At 44.8% G+C, this 22,603-nt stretch overlaps 1 protein-coding gene across 1 annotated transcript; it reads right to left on the bottom strand.

Annotated features, from left to right (window-relative positions):
• Nucleotides 1–372: 372 nt before the first annotated feature.
• Nucleotides 373–21,751, bottom strand: htr3a (5-hydroxytryptamine (serotonin) receptor 3A). Its single transcript, XM_078559868.1, has 10 exons — nucleotides 21,706–21,751; nucleotides 16,922–17,082; nucleotides 13,666–13,710; nucleotides 12,562–12,671; nucleotides 10,759–10,928; nucleotides 6,295–6,461; nucleotides 3,225–3,435; nucleotides 2,035–2,268; nucleotides 892–900; nucleotides 373–656 (listed from the first exon to the last, which is right to left on the bottom strand). Exons 1-10 carry the CDS (start codon nucleotides 21,749–21,751, stop codon nucleotides 373–375), a joined length of 1,437 nt encoding a protein of 478 aa, XP_078415994.1.
• Between the last annotated feature and the right edge of the window lie 852 nt (nucleotides 21,752–22,603).

The raw sequence follows: 22,603 nt of genomic DNA, 5'->3' as shown, positions 1-22,603 counted from the left end.
GTTCCTGTCCGAAAAACTTCACAACAGAGGCAGAGGCATAAGTTAAAATCCTCCCCTGCTCAAGACAGAAGATGGGGAACTCTCCATGTGTGTGTGCAACTTCAGAAAATAGTTTGAACATTCTTTAGTAAATCATAGATGTACTTAAGGGGAAGCTCATGAGGGAGAGAGGAATAGAAGGTTACACTGACAGGCTTAAATGAAGAGGGATGGGAGTAGTTTTGTACGGAGCCAGTATGGGTCTGTTGGATTGAATGGCCTGTTTCTGTGCTGTAAACTTGACATAACTCGATGCAAAAAAAGATACAAAGCAAACTCTGCATATATGCCACGTCTGGCGGAGGCAGGTGCACAACCTGCTGCCTTGTTGGCTCAAGAGTGCTGCCATATAGACCACATAGTGCCCAAGCTGATTGCGTAGGCCAGGACTGCCACCAGATATACGCGGAAGAGGAGCACATCCAAAACGTACCCCACCTGCAGCCACTCCTTGGCGATATCTCTGTACTCATCCCGCTTCTCCAGGAATTGGCGAATGGCTGAGATCTCGTGCAGGATGCTGTTCACTGTGAGGAGCGAGTCCGCCTGAGGTAAGCTGGAGCCAACCGGTTTCTCGCAGTCCATCCCGTTCCCACAGGCGAAGTGATTCAGTTGCACTGTCAAGATAAAGATTTTTTAAAAAAAAGATTTCTTTGTTTACAATCCCTCCATTGGTACAACCCTCCCTATCTCTGTAACCTCTGCTGGCCCTAGATGTATATAGGATGTTTCCCCTGGCTGGTGAGTCTAGAACCAAGGGATACAGTCTCGGAGTAAGGAGCAGGCCATATAAGACTGAGGTGAGGAGGAATTTCTTCACTCTGAAGGTGGTGAATCTTCAGAATTCTCTACCCGGGAGGGCTTTGAGAGCTCAATCACTGAGCATGCTCAAGACAGAAATTGATAGATTTCTGGATACTAATGACATCACCTGGAAGTTCCCCTCCAAGACACTCACCATCCTGACTTGGAAATATATCGCCGTTCCTTCACTGTCGCTGGGTCAAAACCCTGGAACTCCCTCCCTAACAGCACTGTGGGTGTACCTACACCATATGGACTGCAGCGGTTCAAGAAGGCAGCTCACCACCACCTTCTCAAGGGCAATTAGAGATGGGCAATAAATGCTGGCCCAGCCAGCGAAGCCCACATCCTCTAAATGAATAAAAGAAAGGGATATGGGGGTAGTGCATGAGAGTGATGTTGAGGTAGATGATCAGCTATGACCTTATTGAATGTCGGAGCAGGCTCGATAGGTTGAATGGCCTATTCTGCTCCTATGTTCCTAACCCTCTGAGATCTCTGCATTCCTCCAGTTCTGACCTCTTGCACATCCCTGATTTTAATCACTCCTCCATTGGCGGCCATGCCTTCAGCCGCCTTTGTCCTAAGCACTGGAATTCTCTCCCTAAATCTCCACTCCCCTCTCCCCTCCTTTGAGGTGCTCCTTAAAGCCTACCTCTTTTACCAAGCTTTAGGTCAACTTTCCTCATACCTCCTTATGTGGCCCGGAGTGAGTTAATCCTCCTGTGAAGTGCCTTGGGGTGTTTTACTATGTTAAAGGCGCTATATTAAAGCAGCTGTTTGGGGATTCTCTAAGTGTCCACAATTAGGGTGGCTCATAATATGCCTCAGAAGTACCTGACCTGCAAGTACACAGGTTAAGTTTCCAATCCTAGTCACCCATCACTCAGACCCATCAAGGGAAAGAAAGGAAGAGCTTCCATTTATATTGCAGCTTCCATTTTTATGTAGATTCCTTCTGTGTATTGCGTACAACGTCTACAAGTGTACAAAAGATATCCATTTATATTGCAGCTTAGTATGCCCCAACATTGCACCAATCATCAATGTATGTGGGTCAGTCTTGATGGATCAGTTCGTCTTCTCCTGCCTGCCAATTTCATATGTCCGGGCGTGCTTGTGTATAGGTGTGGTTACAAAATCAGGTGAACTAATTTTTACTCTTGTTTGTCCTGGGATTCATTCACATACCTGTGCTTCCCTTCCGGTCCCTGGGATTATCTGGTGTTTCACTGTGGCGACTCATGGAATGGAATCGCTCTTTGTTGCGGAGACAGAGCAAGATTGTGGCTTTGTCCAGAATCAAATTCTTCACCCACTCCGGCACGTGTGGCTGGAGGTCCTGCTTGTGTACCAGTCGCACAATTAGAATGGTCTCCGTTAGGCTTATCACCAGCAGAGCCATGCATACCACAAAATACACACCTGAGTAGAAATGGGGAAGTGGAGGGGGCAAAGAATAGGATTAGGTTACTGAAATAGTCCCCTAAAGATGAAGTTAAATCCTTGAGCAGAGTGACTTGAGACACCCATTGTGTCAGTCAATGATCTGGAGGCAGAATGTGGCTTATGGCAGGATTCAAAACAATGCCCATTGCCTCAGCCAGAAGATTTTATTTAAACAGCGTAATGCAGCAAACAGTCTACAGAGTCTACATAAAAAGAGTCCGTGCGAACTGCAGCAAACAGAACCCATGCCCAAAACTGCAGCAACATTTCCTGCTAAAAGAGGGTGATTTCACCAGCAAAGTTCAGTGAGTGCAAAAATGCAAACGATATAAGTAAAATCATTCCCAGACATTTACAGCAGTGCAGTCCCTAGGTGTGATTGACAGGGGAATTACCCAATCATCATAATTCTGGGTGAGATTAGTGATGTTGCTATATGCAACCAATTTTGAGACTGCAGTGGGAGATCCTTCTGATTGACCAATACATTGATACCCACTTTAGTTTAAATTAAATTTGTCCTGGAGGCCCTGCTGATTTAACCAGAGCAGGAGAAAGCAAGGATAGGTCCATGCCAGCATCTGGGCAGTTCTTTCAGAGTCAAAGATGATTTCAAAAGGAAATTGGACTTGTGCTTGAGGAAAATAAACTTGAGGACTACGGGGATAGAACGCAGGGAAATGGGACTGACAAGATTGCTTCACAGAGAGCTAGCATGAACTCGATGGATCAAATGGCCTCCCTCTGCGCTGTAATGACTCTATGATCAGAAGATGCCTGTCTCCAAGGTACAATCTCTGATGCTGTTTTTCCCTTTAAAAGATCCGACACGCAAGCAGTTTTTTTTAAGCGAATTACAGGTTACTGTTGCATTTTGCAGTTAACCAAACAAAACAATAATAAGCTTTGAAGTGGACAAAGTATCTCTTTACCTATCAGTGGGGTGCCGATGGCTGTAGCTGGGAGGGTGTCAGACACGATGATGAGAAAAACGGAATACCCTAGGAGCAGAGTAATTTTAAACGAAACCCTCTCACCACTGTCCGGAGGCAAATAAAACCCTATGATGTCCATGACCATCAGGAACATACTGGGTAGTAGCAAACTCACTGCATAGAACAAGGGGCGTCTTCGAATGACGAGCTAAGATAAAACAAGAGAGAAACATTGTCATGGGCTGAAGTTATACTACAGCTTCGTAAAGCTCTGGTTAGACCACATCTGGAGTACTGTGTTCAGATCTTGGCACCACATCTTGGGAAGGATATATTGGCAGTGCAGATTTACCAGAATGATAGCTGGACTCCAAGGGTTAAATTACGTGGAGAAATTAACAAATAAGGATTGTATTCCTGGAATTTAGAATGTTAAGGGGTGATTTGAATATTGTTTTCAGGATATTAATAGGATAGATAGAGAGAAACTACCTCCATTGGTTGGAGAGTCTAGGGCCTGTGGACATAGCCTAAAGGTTTGAGATGAACATTTCAGGAATGAAGCTGGGAAACACTTATACATGCAAAGGGCTGTAGAAATTTGGAAATCCTTTCTGCAAACATCAGTTGACGTTAAGTCGATTGTTAATTTTGAACCTGAAATTGATAAATTATTGTGAACCAAAATATGGAGTTAGGTCACAGATCAGCTATGATTTAATCAAATGTTGGAACAGCTGTAACACCAGCCACCTCCTGTTCCTAGTCTTCAAATGTATTCTCAACCTCCCTCCCCCGTGAACTCTAAATATCATCGCACTGATCGATTGCTAATTTCAAAAGACAACAAAATTGAGGCTGTAGGCAAAATGACAAATGAATATAGACAAATAAAAGGCCAAAGTTCATAGCACAAGGCAACACCAAGCCAGGAAAGAACAGGAGCAATGATGGAATCAGTTGAGAAGTAGTGATTTGGTGACGCTCAGTTGGTAACACTCTTGGACTCTGAGTCAAGAGGTTGTGGGTTCAAGTCCCACTCCAGGATTTGTTCACAAAACCCAGGCTGACATTTAAAGGTGCCATCTTGCAGTTGAAACATTAAACCAAGGGCCTTGTGCACTATCAAGTGGATATAAGAGATCCCATGGTCCTACTTTGAAGAAGAGTAGGGGAGTTACCCCTAGTGTACTAGCCAATATTTACCCCTCAATTAACATCACTACAAACAGGTTATCCATTCATCATCACGTTGCTGTTTGTGGGAGCTTTCTGTGTGCAAATTGGCTGCTGTGTTTTCTACATTACAACAGTAACTACATGTTAGAAGTATAATTGGTGGTAAAGCAATTTAGAACATTGACGTTATGAAAGGTGATATAGAAAGTCTTTCTGATTCTTTAACTGAGGAACATCTCATCTCCCTCAATTTTCCTAATTCCCACAATCCCAAAGCCAATGGGGGGAATCATCCCAGATTTTCACCAAGTGCGGCAGTGGGCGGGAAATAGGACTGTTTACCCGTGCCGCAATGGCGACTTTTCCCACTGTATCATCCCAATCCTGCCTCATTATTCATGCATTCCCGGGAAACATGCTGTTTCGATGGCGGGCGGGCTCCAATTCGCCCGCCACGCTGTCACCTCACCATTTCATCATGTCGGGCACCATATTTAAAGTGCAGCCGTGCGCATATCTCTCAGTGATACCAGCCCAGGGTTGCTGCACAGAAGACATGGCCCTGAAAGGCAAGAAGACTCCAACACCACCCCACCCACCCCTGCCACCCTGGTTTAGTAATGTGCCCTTTGAGTGCCTTTTGGATGCCGTGCAGACCCGTTGTGATGTCCTCTACCCCCGCTCTGGATGCAGGAGGGGCAGCAACATTTCCACTCAGGCTTGGTAGGCCATGAGTGGTGATCAGTGCCAATGCTGCACTGAAGAGGTTGGCCATCCAATGCAGATAGAGGATGAATGATCTCATCCATACAGCCAGGGTAAAGGCAACCATCTCATCACTCTAAACTCACACACCCACAAGCCCATCACACATTCACTGGCATCTCACTCACTGCCAGCTCAAGGGACATCACCACTCTCTCTCTCACACACAGCTTCACATCCCCATCTGGCTTCATCTCCTCTGGAGACTGTCTCCTCAGCCCTCACCCCCTTGAGACCACTTGCATAGATCAACTTGTGCCCCCACACACACACCCTGGGTTACCCCCATTCCCCAGCAAAGTTCTCACCCTGCAGCCTCTTCCCTTGCCTGTGGCCTCGTGGCCTCTTCTCCCCCCTCCCCAAGCAAGCCCCAGCTTGCAGCCAGTGAAAAGCCACCCCTGCCTTATGGCTGGTCTGATAGGTAAAGGCCTGCCAGTGAGTCCCCCCAAAAATAATGATGTGCTGTCTGTGAAGCCTGGCGCTGATGACTGTGAGTGCTGCCTGAAGCAAGGTAGGCAAACAAACCTCAAAGTCCCGAGCGAAGTCAAACCCGCCAGGCGCATGTCGCTTCTGTACAGTTGTGAAACACATCGGCCTGATGTGGACGATCTGGTGTGGGGGGGATGATTCTGGTGGGCAGGCCTTATAATGATATGCAGATGTATTACAATGAGGTTCCTGAGGTCCGACAGTGTGAAATGTGGCCCTGCTATTGACGGGCTGAGCGGACGGTCACAAACTCGTTTCAACGACGTCGTGAGTCCGATTTTTGGCCTTCTCACCATATTGTCCGCTCGCACCAGCAAACACGTCCGACGCCAGCGAGCCCGGAAAATTCCACCCAGTGTCACTGCTTTCTGAATGATCTCATCTTTCCTCTCATTCTTTTCAACCTCAGAGCCCCAGGCAACAAATACTCAACCACTATTTTTAATACAGGAAAAGGACCTGTGTCCCACCAGCTTGCACTGAGTTGGAGCTCAGGTTGCAGATGGGGAAGAACTGTTTTGGTTGCAATATTTCAAGAATCTGCTTATGTACGTAGCTTGTGATCGTGGTGTCACCAAACTGCTTTTACAAAGACCAAAAGCTAATCATAAAGTGTTAGGTAAGAGGGACTTACAAAAAAGCGCATTTCTGCATAGCCATCAGACACTCCTCTTTCAAGGTTAAATTCATTGAATTGGGTATCGACATAAAGGAGCTCCCATTCACCCTGATTCATGAAAACGCTCCTGTCGTATTTCACAACCTCAGGTGATCGCCACAGCGAGATATTAATATCTCGAACTGCAAGTATTAAACAAAAACAGTTGGACAGGTTGCAATTTAATCTTAGAATAATACCGTGACATCAACATCAATTTATAATTTCTCTTTCCACTTAGTAAAACATGCCAAGGTGCTTCACAGAAGCTTCATCAAACTCACGGAGCCACTGAAGAAGATAGGGCGGATGGTCAAAGATGTGGGTTTTAAGAAGCGTCTTAAAGGAGGAGGAGAGAGAGAGGTAGAGAGGTGGAGAGGTTTAGGGAAGGAATTCCAGAACATAGAGCCTAGACTGTTGAAAGAATGACCACCATTGGTAGAGCAATTCAAATCAGGGATGTGCATGATGGCAGAATTTGAGGAACGCAGAGATCTTGCGGAGATGTAGGGCTGGAGGAAGTCACAGATATAGGAAGGGGCAAGGCCATGGAAGGATTTGTAAAAAGGATGAGAATTGCAAATTGAGGATTTGCCAGACCCAGACCCAATGTAGGCCAAGAAACAGTGGGTAGTGAGTGAAAAGGACTCAGTGCGAACTTTGGAGTTTAATATAATTAGTGCTATGCGCAAACTGACTGCCACATGTCCTACATTACAACTGTGGCTACAAAAGCACCTCCTGGGTTGTAAAGCGCATGGGGGCATCCTGAGAGTTTGAAAGGAGTTAAAGAAACGCCAATTCTTTTTCTCGGTTCTTTGGTGAAAATTGCGAGTGCTGCCAGACAGATTATTGACCCTGACACCAAATTCTCCAAAACCCCTGCTCCTGTTTAATGAGGTTCTGAGTGAGGAGCACAGAGTCACAAAATGAGCCCTGCAGTGGATGTGATTGGTTGCCAACAAAATCAGGTTAGGGGTAGAAATGAGCTAAACAACTAATCTAGTATAATTTAATTAAATTTATACTATATAATTAATATAATGAATATATAGATAAGTATAATATAACAAATAAATTATAACATATGATATGAAAATTCTCCTGGTAATAAGCAAATCCCATCAGCATTGTCAAGGGTTTCCTCATGATTATCTTAGAAAAATAAATTCATGTCAAAACTTCCACATCTACTGTGTTTGGGCTATTGTATTTTATATATTAATAGCATTACTTTGTAAAATAAAATAATAAAATCTCTTCCTTTCTTCTTGCACAGTCAACTGCATCTGGTTAGTTCCTGTCATCTAATTAAAGCTAAATTAGAAAGATTGGTTCAATTGCCTATAACATTTCTCTTTTGTGCTTTATTTTGCAACATAGGCCACTTCCCATTGTAGACTCTGCACTCCTCGGTTTTCAACCAAAGGGGAGCAAAGTTTTCCTTCTGTTATAAATTTATTTACCTATCCCTTCCCCACAGCTCCCTGCTCCCCCGTTTCTGGGTCTCCCCATGGCCAGGTATCTTTCTATCATTGACGGTTTGAGAAATCACAAGGTTTCTACAGATAGAATAAATGAAGAGAAACTGACCCCATTGACAGAAGTTTTAAGATGATTTGCAAAACAACCAAAGGCGGAGAAAATATTCTTTAAGCAAAGAGTGGTCAGGATCTGGAATGCACTGACAGTGTGGTGGAGGCAGATTGATTTGTGGTTTCCAAATGGAAAGATAAATGAAAATAAATCAGGCCAAGGTGACAGGGCAGGGAATGGGACTGCTAAATTTCTCTTGCAGAGAGCAGGCACATCCTGAGTGGGCTGATTAACCTGCTTCTGTGCTATAACCATTCTATGGGCAGAATTTAGCCCTCGATGGACAGGTGGGCCCCACCAGCTCGGTGGTGGGCGGGCAGCCGAACTCCGCTGCTGAAACAGGCCCCCGCCGCCATTTTGAGTGGGCGGCCAATTAAGGCCCGCCCAGCGGCCACCCGACAGGAAGCGCTATGTGCTTCCTGTGTTGGGGGGGAGGGATTCCCCAACTATCAAAGTGCGCTCTTTCATGCATGCGCACGAAAGAGCGCACTGCTCCCTGGGACTAAGTGCTGTCTCAGGGAGAGCGCTGACAGTTTGATAAACTTAAAAAATAGAAAAATAAAAAAATTATTAACATGTCCCCCTCATGTGACAATGTCACACGAGACGGGACATGTTAATAAATATGACTAAAACTTTATTAAATTTTTAAAAAACTGACATGAAACCTTATCCCACCAATGGATGAGCCTTAAGGTTGGACGGGCAGGGCCTTTAATTGTTTTAACTATCCTGTCAATAGCCTCAATTGGCCATTGACAGGTCAGCGGGCAGACAGCTGATTTCGCTGTCCGCCCGCCTTCCTGAATATTTAAATGGGGCGGGATGACATCGGGGGTTCCCTCCAACATCATCCGGCGTCATTTTCGTGTTAGCGAGCGGGCCCCGCACCCCAACTCGCTGACGGAAAAATTCTGGCCTATGATTCTATTAAGTCTTCTGCCAATATTATTCTTGAACCAGCCACTAGATGGTGCCCAGCAGCAATATGATTGGCTGATGGATTTTTCTTTGTTCCCTTCTTGCCTCCAGGAATTCGATCCTTGCCACTTGCTATGCCTACATATAGCATAGTATGGCTGCCTAGTGACGCCATTATTCCTACCTAGAGATTGTCGCGTAATTCTGCCTGTTATAAATTACTGGGGTAGATTTTATGCACATGATTTTTATTGTCTAAATATCTTCCACTCACCGATTTGGCTGGTGAAATAACCCTGCTTTTGTTGGGAGATGTTGCTGTAATTTAGCTTGCGAGTTCCATCTGCTGCAATTTATAGGGACTATTTTTAAATAGACTCTGTGGACTATTTGCTGTAGATTGTGGTTTAAACAGACTTTGTTTACTGAGTAAATAGGGCTTGTTTGAGGTAAAATGGACTGTTTGCTATGAGCTCTGCCGTAAGTGCTGCCCCGCATTCAACTCATTGGTTGACACAAGAGGCACTCTGAACATTGTTAGACTTCCGAGCCACGTCATCTAGTGATTGATTGATTGGCAGCATAGGAAAATGTTGGTGCCATTCTGTTTTCCTTGGTTTCTGAGCAAAGGTTCTTCCAATGTTGCTATAATTCTCATCCTGTTTTCAAATCCCTCCATGATCTGGTCCCTCCCTATATCTGTGACTTCCTCCAGCCCTACATCTCTACAAGATCTCTGCATTCCTTCAATTCAGGCCTCTTGCGCATCCCCGATTTTAACCGCTCTATCATTGGTGGCCATCTTTTCAACAGCTTAGGTCCTTGGTTAAAATTGGTTGCGACTTGTTATTTCTAGTAGAAATCAATTATGACTAGCTGGTATGCCCAACAGCGCTCCAACTGATTATTCTTCTGGAGTAGTGAACTGTGGACAGCAGTTCAATTTACCAACATCATCATCAACATCATTTACCGTTCTTAGTATGGTATAAAACTAGTGTTTTCTCACAATGGTCTCACTTGAACACTTTATCAATACTGAATTGTATCATATTTACAAAACATTCTAGTGACACCTCTGGGCATTCCATTGTCCCAGCACCAATTTTCTCTCCGCTTTTTAACAGTAGACATTTTGTCCTCTTACATTAATTGAATGGATCACAGAAATGGTTGAATATTTGCCTCAGCAAAAGGGCATCCGAAGTATAAAGAAAAGTGAACTGTAAAGGAAGATTAAAGAAAATTCAATTTTTGTAGTCCAGGGAGAAGAAAGCTAAAGGAGGAACTGGGTCAAGGCATATAAAGTATAAAATAGTGGAGATAAGATGAACCCAGAATCTTACTTAAAAGTAAGACTGCTAGTAGGACCACAGGCCCTAAAGTTAAATGAATGAAAGTGAATTTAAAATCTATAATAGAGAAACATTGGCTTATCTGTAAGATGATAAAAAGATAAATTAAGGTCAAATGTGCGATTATGATAGGATAAATGTTTGTAGTAACCTACCGGAGAAGATATGTGCCAGGATTGGTGAGCTGAAGTACATGAGGAATTAACTCCAATGGGCCAAATGGCCTTTCCTGGTCCTTGGCATTGTTACTATTCCTATTCTCAGCCTTGGATTTCAACAATATTTTCAGCTATAGGTTGACAGAAGCACCAAACTGCTCTAGGATCTTGGAATTTTAACTTCAATAGCTTTCCTGGCAGAGGCTGGGCTATGATCCATTTAAAACCATGAGGATTTTTACTTGGCACAATAGTGAATCAACACCCCCTTTTTCATCTCTCTTGATTTCTTTCCCAGTTGAAGTCAAAAATATCCCCCCCGCCGCCCCTTTTTCCCTCAAATTCCCATTTATCTTCCAAAATCACAACAAATAAAATGTATATGTTTTTAAACTTCCTCTGCTACTTACTGTTGTGCAGCCAGCTTGTGAATGTGAATGTACAGTTCTGGACATCAAATGGGAAGTTGTAGATGTCCAGGCTACAGGCGGTGACTACCTGGATGGGCTTGTAGTTCTTCACTCGGCCTCCATAGTCGACGTAAACGTATGGGATATCAGGTGATTTACCTACGTCAACACTAAGAAAACACATATTTAAACACACTTCCCCAAGGGCTAGTTGAGGTGAATAGCACAGCCGCATTTGAAGGGAAACTTGGAGGAGAAAGGAATAGAAGGATGTTATGATGGCATGAGGTAAAGTAGGGTGGGAGAAAGCACAAGTTCGGCATGGTTGGGTCAAATGGCCTGCTTCTTTGCTGTAGATCTCATGTAACTCTGTGTAATAACCAAGAAGGAATTCTTAATTTAAATGTGAGAATTTAGAGTCACTCCCCCAAACACCAGCAATTGGTTAGATCCAGGCTGAAGTCAATGGGCCCACAAGATGGGGGTTGCAAGCAGAATCTCGTAGCTGAATGTAAATTTGTCTAAAACCATTATTAATTCCTCTTATTTACCCCTTTACTTATGAATTAATGCTGAATTATTAACAACCTTAAGACAAGATGACCAATTGCTCATTGGTGAGTTCGATGAATATTGTTAAAAATGTTATGAAGATTATGATGGACTACAGGAATGTGGTGTCCTCTTCCCTAGTTGTGAGATTGGGTGAAATTCCCTGAACATAGACTGCCACACTGAACATCCTCCCTATTTATCTCTTTTTGGGAATTAGGTGTTGAAGATTATGGAAAGACACTGGCCTGAATCTTCTGGTCGGCGTGTGGGGGTGGGCCCTGCACGCTAACGCATAAAATGATGTGCGGTGATGCCGGGCGTGCGTCCCAACATCACCACGCATCATTCCGATCTTCGGTGGGTGCACATTGGAGTCGGCTGCGTGCCTACTGAACTGTCAAAGGTCTATTTAGGCCAGCCATTTGTCAACTAATTGAGCTGATTGTCTGGGCAAGGTTGGCGGGCAGGCAAAGAGCCCAGACGGCCATCACATTTATCATGAAACCTCATCCATGGGCAGGATGAGGTTTCATGAAGGCTTTGTAAATTAAATAAAATTTTTTATTGAAATACATAAACATGTCCCAGCTCATGTGACACTGTCACATGAGGGACATGTCTGAGTAATTTTTTTTTTCCTTTTCCGCAATGCTTTATTCTTAAATTAATCTCCCTGAGGCAGCTCCATGCCTCAGGGAGATTTCCGCGCTCTATCGTGCGCATGCGTGAAAGAGCGCAGACCCCAGCTCTCCCTCCTCCCCTCACCTGCACAGGTAGCGCTGAGTGCTTCCGGGTGTGCATCACGCTGGGCGGGCCTTAATTGGCCCGCCTGTGTAAAATGGCGGCGCGCAGCCAATTGCGGGCAGCTCCCGCCCAGCCCGCCCGATGGGGAGAAAATTCTACTCTGTTCCAAGATCCGTATTCCTCAATATCAATATGGTTGCCATCAAATCTTTTTAGAGGTAGCGGATGTGAAATCATAGCACAAATTCTGAGATTTTATTTGCTCATGCCAAAAAAAAAATCATTAATACATTCAATAACTAATGTTTTCAGAGCATCAAAAGGAAGGTGAGAGGACAATTGGATCTGAATTAAAAGAAATCAGATATTTTTGTAACTAAGTGTGGGAACTTCTAGAGAATGCATTCAAAAATGCTTGCCAGCTCAAGGTTTTCCTTGATACCAACCCTAGATACAAGCTGTGTTTTTTCCACCACTGCTACTATTAATGGTAAGATTACTTACAATTCGTTTATTAAAATATCTGGCACCCATATGTTTGCAGTGGGAATCGATATCTGCTTGATGTCATCAAAGTCTTGGGGATTCCACATCAAGAATTCATCTGTCCAAACCTGAAAGACATTGGTGAAACAGTTACCCGGAGTTTGTGCAGAGTTCCATGCAAGTATCCTACCTATAATGTAAGTAAGTGGTGAGATCATTTTTAATGAGATGACACAACATTCAGATAATTCATATATATATATAGTTAAAATATCTAAACTTGTGAACATTCAATTGGAAAAAAAGCTACGTACATTTGGACAGCCTAAACTGATCAGTGAGGCTTGGGTTTAGCATGAATATTGAGCCTGGTGTGGCAAGTTTTGACTCTCTACTTTGAAAAGAGAGTGGGACCAGTTCCTGAATTGGGCAGAGATTGTGTCATATGGAAGATAAGTGTCTATAACACTAGGTCCATGTGATCTCCTGGTTTATGGACTGGTTTGATTGCCTGAGCAGCTCAGAGAGGAATTTCTCAGAGCATTTTTTCCCTTTATTCTTCCTGCGTCACTCCCTTTTTCGCCTCTCACAAGACATTACTTGGTTGGTGAAGGAAAGATGGGATGGAGGGAAAGGAGTTATTTCGTCATGATGCTCCTGTCACTATGATGTGTAGGGCAGGCTTGATGGACCAGCTGGTCTCTCCCTGTCTGTTAGTTTCGTGTGCTCATTTGATCTGGTAGAAATCTCCCTTTGACCAGGTCAAAAGTTTGCTGGTCAGAAGTTTGCTGGTCAGAAGTTCGTGGGCTGGAGGATTTAAGTATACAACCTAAGCTTATAGTCCAGGTTTCAGGGTAGGATAAGAAACAGCTTAATGCAATGGAAAGATGAGAAAGCTGTTACCAAATGGGTTAAAAGGCCTCTGTGACCTGAACCTCCCTTATGATGTGTTTGCTGCTTCAGTATTTTATGCATTGGCACAAGCGAAGGGAGACTTTAATGTTGCAAAGCAGGCACAATGAAATGTTTTGGTAAAGAAACGGAATACTTGATTCTAAACAAATTTCTATTTGCCACTTTTTAACAGAATACTCCAATCACAATGAAGTTGTACGTTCTTACCTGTCGATACCAGATATAGGTGGTTAAAACTTGATTTTTCTCATCCTGAAATTAGACAAATCGCATCATTAACCAAAGATACATTCTCAGTTATTAATGAGGAGGGAGTAATCCATCGATTCATGTTGCTCCAAAATTGTGTCCAGCTGCAGAATAGTGTGTGTTTTATGTTTGTGTGTGTGTTTCGTACTGTGTGTGTGTTTTTGGAAAGTATTTTTTTAAAATAGAAGTTTAGTCTGTGGGTGTTTCTGTGTGTGTTAATTGGATTAAAGCCACCTAGTCTGGGTGCTTTGATGTATAGTAATTTTGAGATGTAAACAGAGAGGTAAAGAGTACATTTGCATTTTGTTGAATAGAGCATACAAGAAAGGGAGTGAAATTTTACATCCAACTAGGAGAGACCAAACAATGTTTATATTACTAATAAAATTGGTACTATGAAAGGGGTTTTATTGTTAGAAGAGGTGGAATTCAAAGGGTCTGGTGATACAATGAAAATTTACATTCAAAGAGAAGTGCTGGGTATAACAGATAGCAGTTTTGTGTGAACAGAGCAAAGGCATTAACATCAAAGCAGCTGTCAGCCTACCACTGTCTGCAAAGGAACCAAAGTGAAAGGAACCTCATTTGAATTTGTAAGGTAAAAATGCTTTGCCTGGTGTCTGCTTAAAGTCTATGGTTGTTGTTGCCTTAGTGGAGATCAGTTTGGGAATTTGTTAAAAAGTTATGATAGTAGTAATTTGTAGCCATATGTTTAACTTGTGTAAATTAATAAATATCTCATGTAGTTTGATACAAAAACCTCTCGAGAGCTGGTGGTCCGATTCCTGAATTTAGAGCTGCATCTCAAACATACCTCTATAGGTTATGACAGTTGTTTAAAGTTTCCCTCTGGGATTTTAATTAAAAGCTTTTACCAACAGCTGTGTCACAACAGTGTGTTTTGTATGTGTGTGTGTGTGTTTTATGTGTGTCTGTGTTTTATGTGTGTTTGATTGAGACTGGGTTTAAACGTAGGAATAGAAGGCCAATCAGCCCTTCGAGCCTGTTCCATCATGAAACACCTTGCCACTTGTCAGCCCAAGCCTGGATATTGTCCAGATCTTTATGCATTTGGACATGGACTGCTTCAGTATCTGAAGAGCCGTGAATGGTGCTGAACATTGTGTAATCATCAGTGAACATCCTCACTTCTGATCTTATGATGGAAGGAAGGTAATTGATGAAGCAGCTGAAGATGACACTACCCTGAGGAACTCTTACAGTGATGCCCTTGAAATGAGATGATTGACCATTAACAGCCACTATCATCTTCCTTTGTGTTAGGATAACTCCAGCCAGCGGAGAGTTTCGCTCCTGATCCCCATTGACTCCAGTTTTGCTAGGGCTCTTTGATGTCATGCTTGGTCAAATTCTGCCTGTCAAGGGTAGTCACTCTCACCTCAGCTCTTTTGTCCATGTTTGAACCAAGGCTGTAATGAGGTCAGGAGCTGAGTGACCCTGGCGGAACCCAAACTGGGCATCAGTGAGCATGTTATTGCTAAGCAAATGCTGCTTGATATCACTGATGATGACCCCTTCCATCACTTTACTGATGATGGAGAGTAGACTGATGGGGCGGTAATTGGCCGGGTTGGATTTATCCTGCTTTTTGTGTACAGGACATACCAGGGCAATTTTCCACATAGCTGGGTAGATGCCAGTGTTGTAACTGTACTGGAGCAGATTAGCTAGGGGCATGGCAAGTTCTGGAGCACAAGTCTTCAGTACTATTGCCGGAACATGGTCAGGGCCCATAGCCTTTGCAGCATCCAGTGCCTTCAGCTGTTTCTTGACATCACGTGGAGTGAATCGAATTGGCTGAAGACTGGCACCCGTGATGCTGGGGACCTCCACTCGGCACTTCTGGCTGAAGGTTGTATCAAATGTTTCAGCCTTATCTTTTGCACTGATGTGCTGATGTGCTGGGCTCCCCCATCATTGAGGATGGGGATATGACTGATCTCTATCTCAAACCCATTTATCTGCCTTTAATCATGTCCTTTCCCTGACAAAGATCAATTGACTTCAGATTTGACAGGCTCAATTGTCTCAACATCCACAGTGTTTTGGTTGTGTGGGACCCCTCACCGTGGGACCCCCCCACCCCTGGCCAGTGTTCCAGATTTCCACTATCCTCTGTGTGAAGAAGTGCTTCCTGATTTTGTATTTGAATGACCTACCTCTAGTTATGTGCTCTCTTGTTTAGGTCTCCAGCAGACAAAATAGTTCCTCTTTATTTACCCTATCAAACTCTTTTATCATGTTAAAAATCCATCGATCAGATCATCCCTCAATCTCCAATAGGTACAAATCAAGTTCATACAACCAGTCCTCATAATTGAACTATTTAATCCATGGCATTGTTCTGGTGAATCTGCGCTGTACTCTCACTAAGGCCAATATACCCTTCCCAAGGTGCGGTGGTCAGAAGTGAAACAGTTACATCAGATGGGGTCTGGCCATGGCTCTGTACAACTGAAACATAACCTCCTCTCCTTTGTGTTCCAGCCCCTGTGAAATAAAGACCAGCACTTCATTAGACGTTTTTGTTGTTTTTGTACCTGTGATTTTAATGATCAGAGTAAGAATAATGAAGAAAAACATTTATTTCACAAGATCTATGTGCATGTGTTTAATGCGTGGACTCTTTGTCTCCCAGTCAGGAATTTACCTCTTAGTAGCCAGATGTGGAGCAAAGGCTTTACACTGATTGCTCTTTCACTCTAGGGAATGTAGAAGTTGCTGGCAAGGCCTGAATTTATTACCCATCCCTAGTTAGAACTGCCAGCTTGCTAGGCCACTTCAGAGTGGGCAGTTACGAGTCAACCACGTGTGGGACTGGAGTCACATGCAGATGAGACTGGTGAAGCAATTAAGGTTTCCTTCCCTAAGGGACATCCGTGAACCAGGTGGGTTTTGACGAATTCATGGTCACTTTGTTTTTTTTAACAAGTACAGGCTTTTTATTTCTGGATTTTTAAAAACTGAATTGGAATTCTTATATTGCTATGGATTTGAACTCGCACTCTTTGGATTACTTGTCCAATAACTCAATTACTACACGACCATACCCCTTCAGGTAAGGGAGGACCATTCTGAAACGAAAGATAATTGAAAGTGAGGGACCACTTTGGATCTTTATCAAAAGCCAATTGAGAAATTGCTAACGTTTAGACAGTAATATACAGAGCCCAGGCAAGCTGAGAGTACCTACCACATTTAGGATCGCATACACCATAACATCGATGGCCACTGTTGTTGTTTTCCTCCAGTCCCGGACGGGGCGAACTCCCTTGGAATAATTGGCCATAAGGTAGCCAGAAAGCTGGAGTAAACCTGGTTTTGGACTCGCTGTCCGGTTTCCACTTTTCCGCCCTGGAAAAATAATTGCTGGTTCTCTTGTTTGCAGTGGTATCATAAAAGAAAGAAAGAACTTGCACAGGGGAAAGAAAATTGCAGGACTGGGGAGGGAAAGAGCTGGGGAGTGGGATAAACGTCATTGCTCTCTGAAAGAGCCAGCACAGACTCGATGGGCCAAATGGCCTCCTCCTGTGTTGTACTGTTCTATGACTGTATGATTTATATAACATCTTCCCTGGCCTGAGGACACCCCAAAGCGCTTTACACCCTTTTAAGTACTTTTTTGAAGTAGTCACTGACTGTAACGATGCAGGAAACGTGGCAGGCAATTTGTGCACAGCAAGCTCCCACAAGCAACAATATGATCATGACCAGATAATCTGTTTTAGTGATGTTGGTTGACGGATGAGTAATTAAATGGATTTAAACCTATGACTTTAAGCACTCTCAAACCTGAGAGCATAGATGGTACAATAGTCAGAGGGCCTTCTGCTTATCATGCCTTTACTGACTCTTCGAAAAGCTATCTAATTAATCCCACTGCCTTACTCTTTCCTCATTTCTCTGTATTCTTTTTCCTTTCAAGTATTTATCCAATCCCCTTTCGAATATTATTGTTACATGATTATCTAGAGCAAGCACTCTCAGACCTCCATTTCCCACACTAACTTGGAGACTATCACACTGGAGCGGTTGTTGTGTGGTGTTTTGAGAATATTTGTTTGGACAATATTGTAGGAGTGTTTAACCTTGTTGATACTGAGCACTTGAGGCTGAGATTGGTCGAAAAAGTAGCAACGCTTTCTATCCCTTCAACCTGAGCAATGCATCGATTCCCAACAATTACTGTGGGTAAACCCATTGAGATTAGATAAATGTCCTTGATGAATTATCAAGGTGCCTATTTACATTTTATTGTTTAATGACAGTCCATAAATGTTCTTGCAAACATTCAGGACCCCAATGGGTCTGTTGACCTCCACTCATTATTTTTGGCTCAAGATGACTTAAAGCAGCGGGAAAAGAAAACATTGTATTGGTGCTAAATCTCAGAATATCGGGATAAATGACTATAAGGTGCAGCAGAAGTTGAACCCGCAGTGGGGTTGTAAATAAATAGGGGGAAAAAGATACTTAATAAAATATTTTTTAGATACCAGCACAAGTAAAGCCTTTCGCACCCTCTATCAGCCCCCCAAGAAAACTCTCAAAAACATGGACAGAGAAACTATCAAAAGAGGATTTTCCTTACTATGTTGGCACAGTGTTACCGGACTATTGATTCAGAGGATGGGACTAGTGATCTGGAGACATGGGGCGTAATTTTACGGGTGGGGGTGAGGCCGTAAAATGTGGAGAGCCGTTCAAAAGTCCACTGACTTCGGCAGGACCATAAAATCCCACCGGTGTAAAATTCCACCCATGAGTCCAAATCCCACCCATGAGTCTAAATCCCACCATGGTATCTTAGGAATTTAAATACAGTTAATTAAATAAATCTGGAGGTGACCAAGAAACTACTTGATTGTTGTAAATGCCCATCTGGTTCACCAATGTTTTTTAGGGAACGAAATCTGCCATCCTTATCTGCTTTGGCCAACATGGGAGAGATATGAAATGGACAGCCAGTCATTGTCCATTTCACACCAAAGGCGATCGTCAAAATTATCCCCATAGGAGTGAGAGGGTGAAATTGGTCTTCAGGATTACAAAATGGACACCAGAGGCTTGGCACCAACCCAGTTCCACAATTTTCTTTTTCTTTGAAGTCAATTGATAAGAAAGTTGTGCAGGATTTAAGGTGGGCTGCCATTTGAGTATCACCTGTTGCCCACTGCCATTGACAACAAACGTCACCCCCTCACCACTCCCTCATTTCCGGCCCCCCCCCGCCCCCCCCACCACCCCACTCACCATGGACTTGGCTCTAAGTGCCAATGGGCAGCCTACCAGAGAACTTGTGTGCACAAAGTCACAAAGCATGCTGGAGTCCAACTCCCATCAATGCCTAACAGTGAGTAAAGAATTTGTGCAGAACATGAAACCATTCTGTCCAACATAGACTGTGTGGGCAGTTCCATTAGCACAGCAATGTTGGGGTCAAAGGGTAATAATGGCAAGTGTGAACATTGGCTGCTTTTTCTCTATCTAGCCCAGGGATAGTTACTTCTGTCACAGCTGATATCAACTAATCCAACACAGAATATGGATGAAGTTTGATCTGCCATTTCACACTGATCAACAGGGGAGCCTTTGGAAGTCTAGTATTTTCAATTACCTTCTTTGTTATCTATTTATCATTATTGAACTGATGCTGCAGTTCATATACCAAATGGATCAATGGTTTTTGGAAGAAAGAAACTGTCTGGAAATTGATAGCTACAGAAACAGCTCCTGAAGCATTAAGCTCCATAGGGAAAATAAATGCAGTTGGAGTTCAATTTACTGTTACATTGATACGTTGTATTGATGTCCAATATTGCAGCAAATTGCCAAGCATAGACCACTGAGGAAATGATTGGCTGTCATTTATCTTTAGAGGAGCATTATTTGTGTCTTTGGAGGGAGGTGAGCAAAAAAGCCACGAGTAGAATTTTTCACTGAGCAGGCGAGTACACTCTCGACCTGCTAGAGAGTAAAATAACACGTGATGGCGTCGGGCGGGCGCCCCCGACGTCTTCGCACACTCGCACGATATTTCGGTCGGTGGACGCGTGTGGGAGTCAGAGCCGCACCTGCCATCAATTCTGAGGCCAGTTAAGGCCATTAAAAAGGCAGTTAAGCTGGATTTTACGTTGTCCGTGCGATTTCGCGCTCGTCGCATGGGCAAAACAGGCAGGCGGGCAGCTGACAATTTGCTAAACCTCATCCAAGGGTGGGATAAAAAGGGTCAGCAGCATTGCCACTGTGAGTAGTGAGGAGTTTTGGAGATAGTTTGCTGCTGGTTGCTTATTGGTACTTGGCAGCTTCATCTCGTTCGGGTCTTCATTGTTAGCATTTCCAGGCTTCATTTCAGTACTTATTGCTGTCTGCAAGGCCCCCGGAGGATTTAGACCGTGTGGACCCTTCCAGGCATCTGACAGCCTTCTGTTACTCTGGTAATGGGGATTGTGGTCTCCACTGGTGGCACCTCCTCCTCTGAGGAAGAGAGGAGCAGAAGGGGGAGGAGGCCAGGTGTCCCAATGCAGCTTCCAGGGGAGGGACCTGTGGGAGGAGAGGCACAGGCACAAGGGGCGCAGGGCCAGCAGGAAGGCCAAGGCAGAAGGGGCTGCAGAATACGCCACTATCCTGCTGCCAGGGTTTACAGGCAGCGATGCAGCTACCTCAATATGCCTGAGGTGCAATGCTGAAGGAGGCTCCGCCTCTCAAGGGGGATCATGACCTCCATTTGTCAGATGATTGAGCCTGAGATCAGCTCCGACTGTGTGGGTGGACACCCCATGCCAGTGGCTCTGTCATGGTGGCCCTCAACTTCTAAGTCTCCGGCTCTTTCCAGGGGTCAGTGGGCGATCTGTGTGGAGCCTTCACAGTTGCATCAAGCTGGTGACAGAAGCTCTGTTCAGGCGGGTACTGACCTTAACTCTTTACTGTATGGACGAGGCCAGCCAGGCTGAGCGAGCCAGAGGCTTTGCAGCATTTGCACACATGTGGCCATCAAAGCGCAGGCAGGTCAGCTGGGTGCCTTCGTCAACAGGAAGGGCTTCCACTCCATGAATGTGCAGATACTGTGTGATCACAGGATGCAGATTCTGCAAGTCTGTGCAAGGCACCCTGGCAGCCCCCATGACGCTTACATCCTGAGACATTCCCAGGTGCCGAGGCTCTTCAGTGCTCCAGCCCGAGTGGATGGATGGCTGCTGGGTGACAAGAGCTGTCCATTGAAAAGATGACTTATGATGCCTCTCCATCACCCAAGATCAGAGGCAGAGCAGCGTTCCAATAAGAGTTGTGCCTTCCCAAGGGCGGTGGTAGAGAGGACTAGAGATCTTCACAAGATGCACTTTGAATGCCTGGACCATTCATGGGGAGCACTACAATAGTGCCCAGAGAGGGTATCACTGATAGTGGTTGCAAACTGCACTCTCCACAATCTGGCACTGACAAGGGGGGACCCACTGGAGGAAGAGGATCTTGATGCAGCTGCACAGGCCACAGAGGACGAATCCAATAGTGAGCCAGAAGAGGAGAATGGTGAGGAGAACGCTGAGGGCATGGAGGCAGACCTCGGTAACCTCCAGAGAGGCAGGTACATCAGGGGTGCCTTGATCCAATGCTCCTTCAGCAAGGTTACCAAAGATCTGCTTCCAGCTCACTCCAGGGCTGCTGTGTCCATCCCCGATATCTGAAATGACCCTTTCATTTGCACCCAAAGTCCACTCAGTGTCTGTGCAATAAAGTATCCAGCCACTCACATCCAGCATTACAGACTGGCGTACCCTGCACCAGAAAGGGAAAAGGTGAAGCAAACTCAGGCCATCAGAACCAAAGAAAATTTTATGTTATTGTCACATTGAAAGCCTAATGACATTACCATTACTGATGTTGATGTCCACACCAGCAGACATATAAACCAAACATAAATTAACAGAAAATCACCCGTGAACTGTCCCACTTGTGCTCATGGTGCCTTTAACTTACGTTTCTGAGTCTTGGTGCCCCCTCCAACACTTGCTGGCACCGGCATTGGAGACAGCCGGCTCACTCCGCTGTCTTGTCGGCCTTGATGACCATGGCAGTTGTTCTCTGGCCAGTGGAGCCTGTGCTGGCCCCGCCTGGGAGAGAGCGGCCAATGTCACGGCTGGTATTTCTCCAGTCATCGTGGTCTCCTCAGATGCCACAGTCACTGGCGGAGGGGTGGAGGAGCTGCTGCTGTCATCCGGAGCGCCCTCAGAGGAGCCCGCAGAGACGACAAGCAGCTCGTGCACCAACGCGAGGTCGCTCTGGACCTCCCTGCTCACCATTGATGAACGGGCACCTGGCTGGGATACTGGGTGCCTCATCCATCTCCCACACTAGCACTGACCAACTGAGGTCATTGCCTGTGTGAGGGCTTGCAGGTCCGAGCGCAACCCGAGGAACTCCTCATTCTGTCCCTGGAGCTGCATCTCCATGAGAGTCGCCACTGTCTCAATGGAGGAGGCAGTGCGCTCGGCCATGAGGGTCAACGCAGTGCTCACACTCCGCATGGACTCCTCCACAATGGAGACCATGGCACGCATACCCTCATGGATCTCCGCCAGATCCTCCCACATATCCCGCTTAACATCCAGCATCTGCCACCTAATGGACAATTCCAGAGGCTCATCATCTGCCTTTGACCCAGCATCGTCCTGGTCCCTAGCCATCCTACAACTGCTTGCTCCTCAAGCGAGTGTAAACTGCCCTCACCAATATGCACCGATATTCTGGCTGCCGACCTAATGCCCACCGTTGGTATCTGCGCTGGTGCCTGGTTCAGAGAGCAGGTGTGTCTTAGGTGCAAGTGAGTCTCGATGGTCCTCCGGCATCAGGGGTGGCCCTTCGGGGATTCAGAGAG

The sequence above is a fragment of the Cetorhinus maximus genome, chromosome 2, assembly GCF_964194155.1.
Source record: "Cetorhinus maximus chromosome 2, sCetMax3.hap1.1, whole genome shotgun sequence".
Lineage (NCBI taxonomy): Eukaryota > Metazoa > Chordata > Chondrichthyes > Lamniformes > Cetorhinidae > Cetorhinus > Cetorhinus maximus.
The sequence above is the reverse complement of the archived record's forward strand: the minus strand, read 5'-3'. Positions and strand labels throughout refer to the sequence as shown.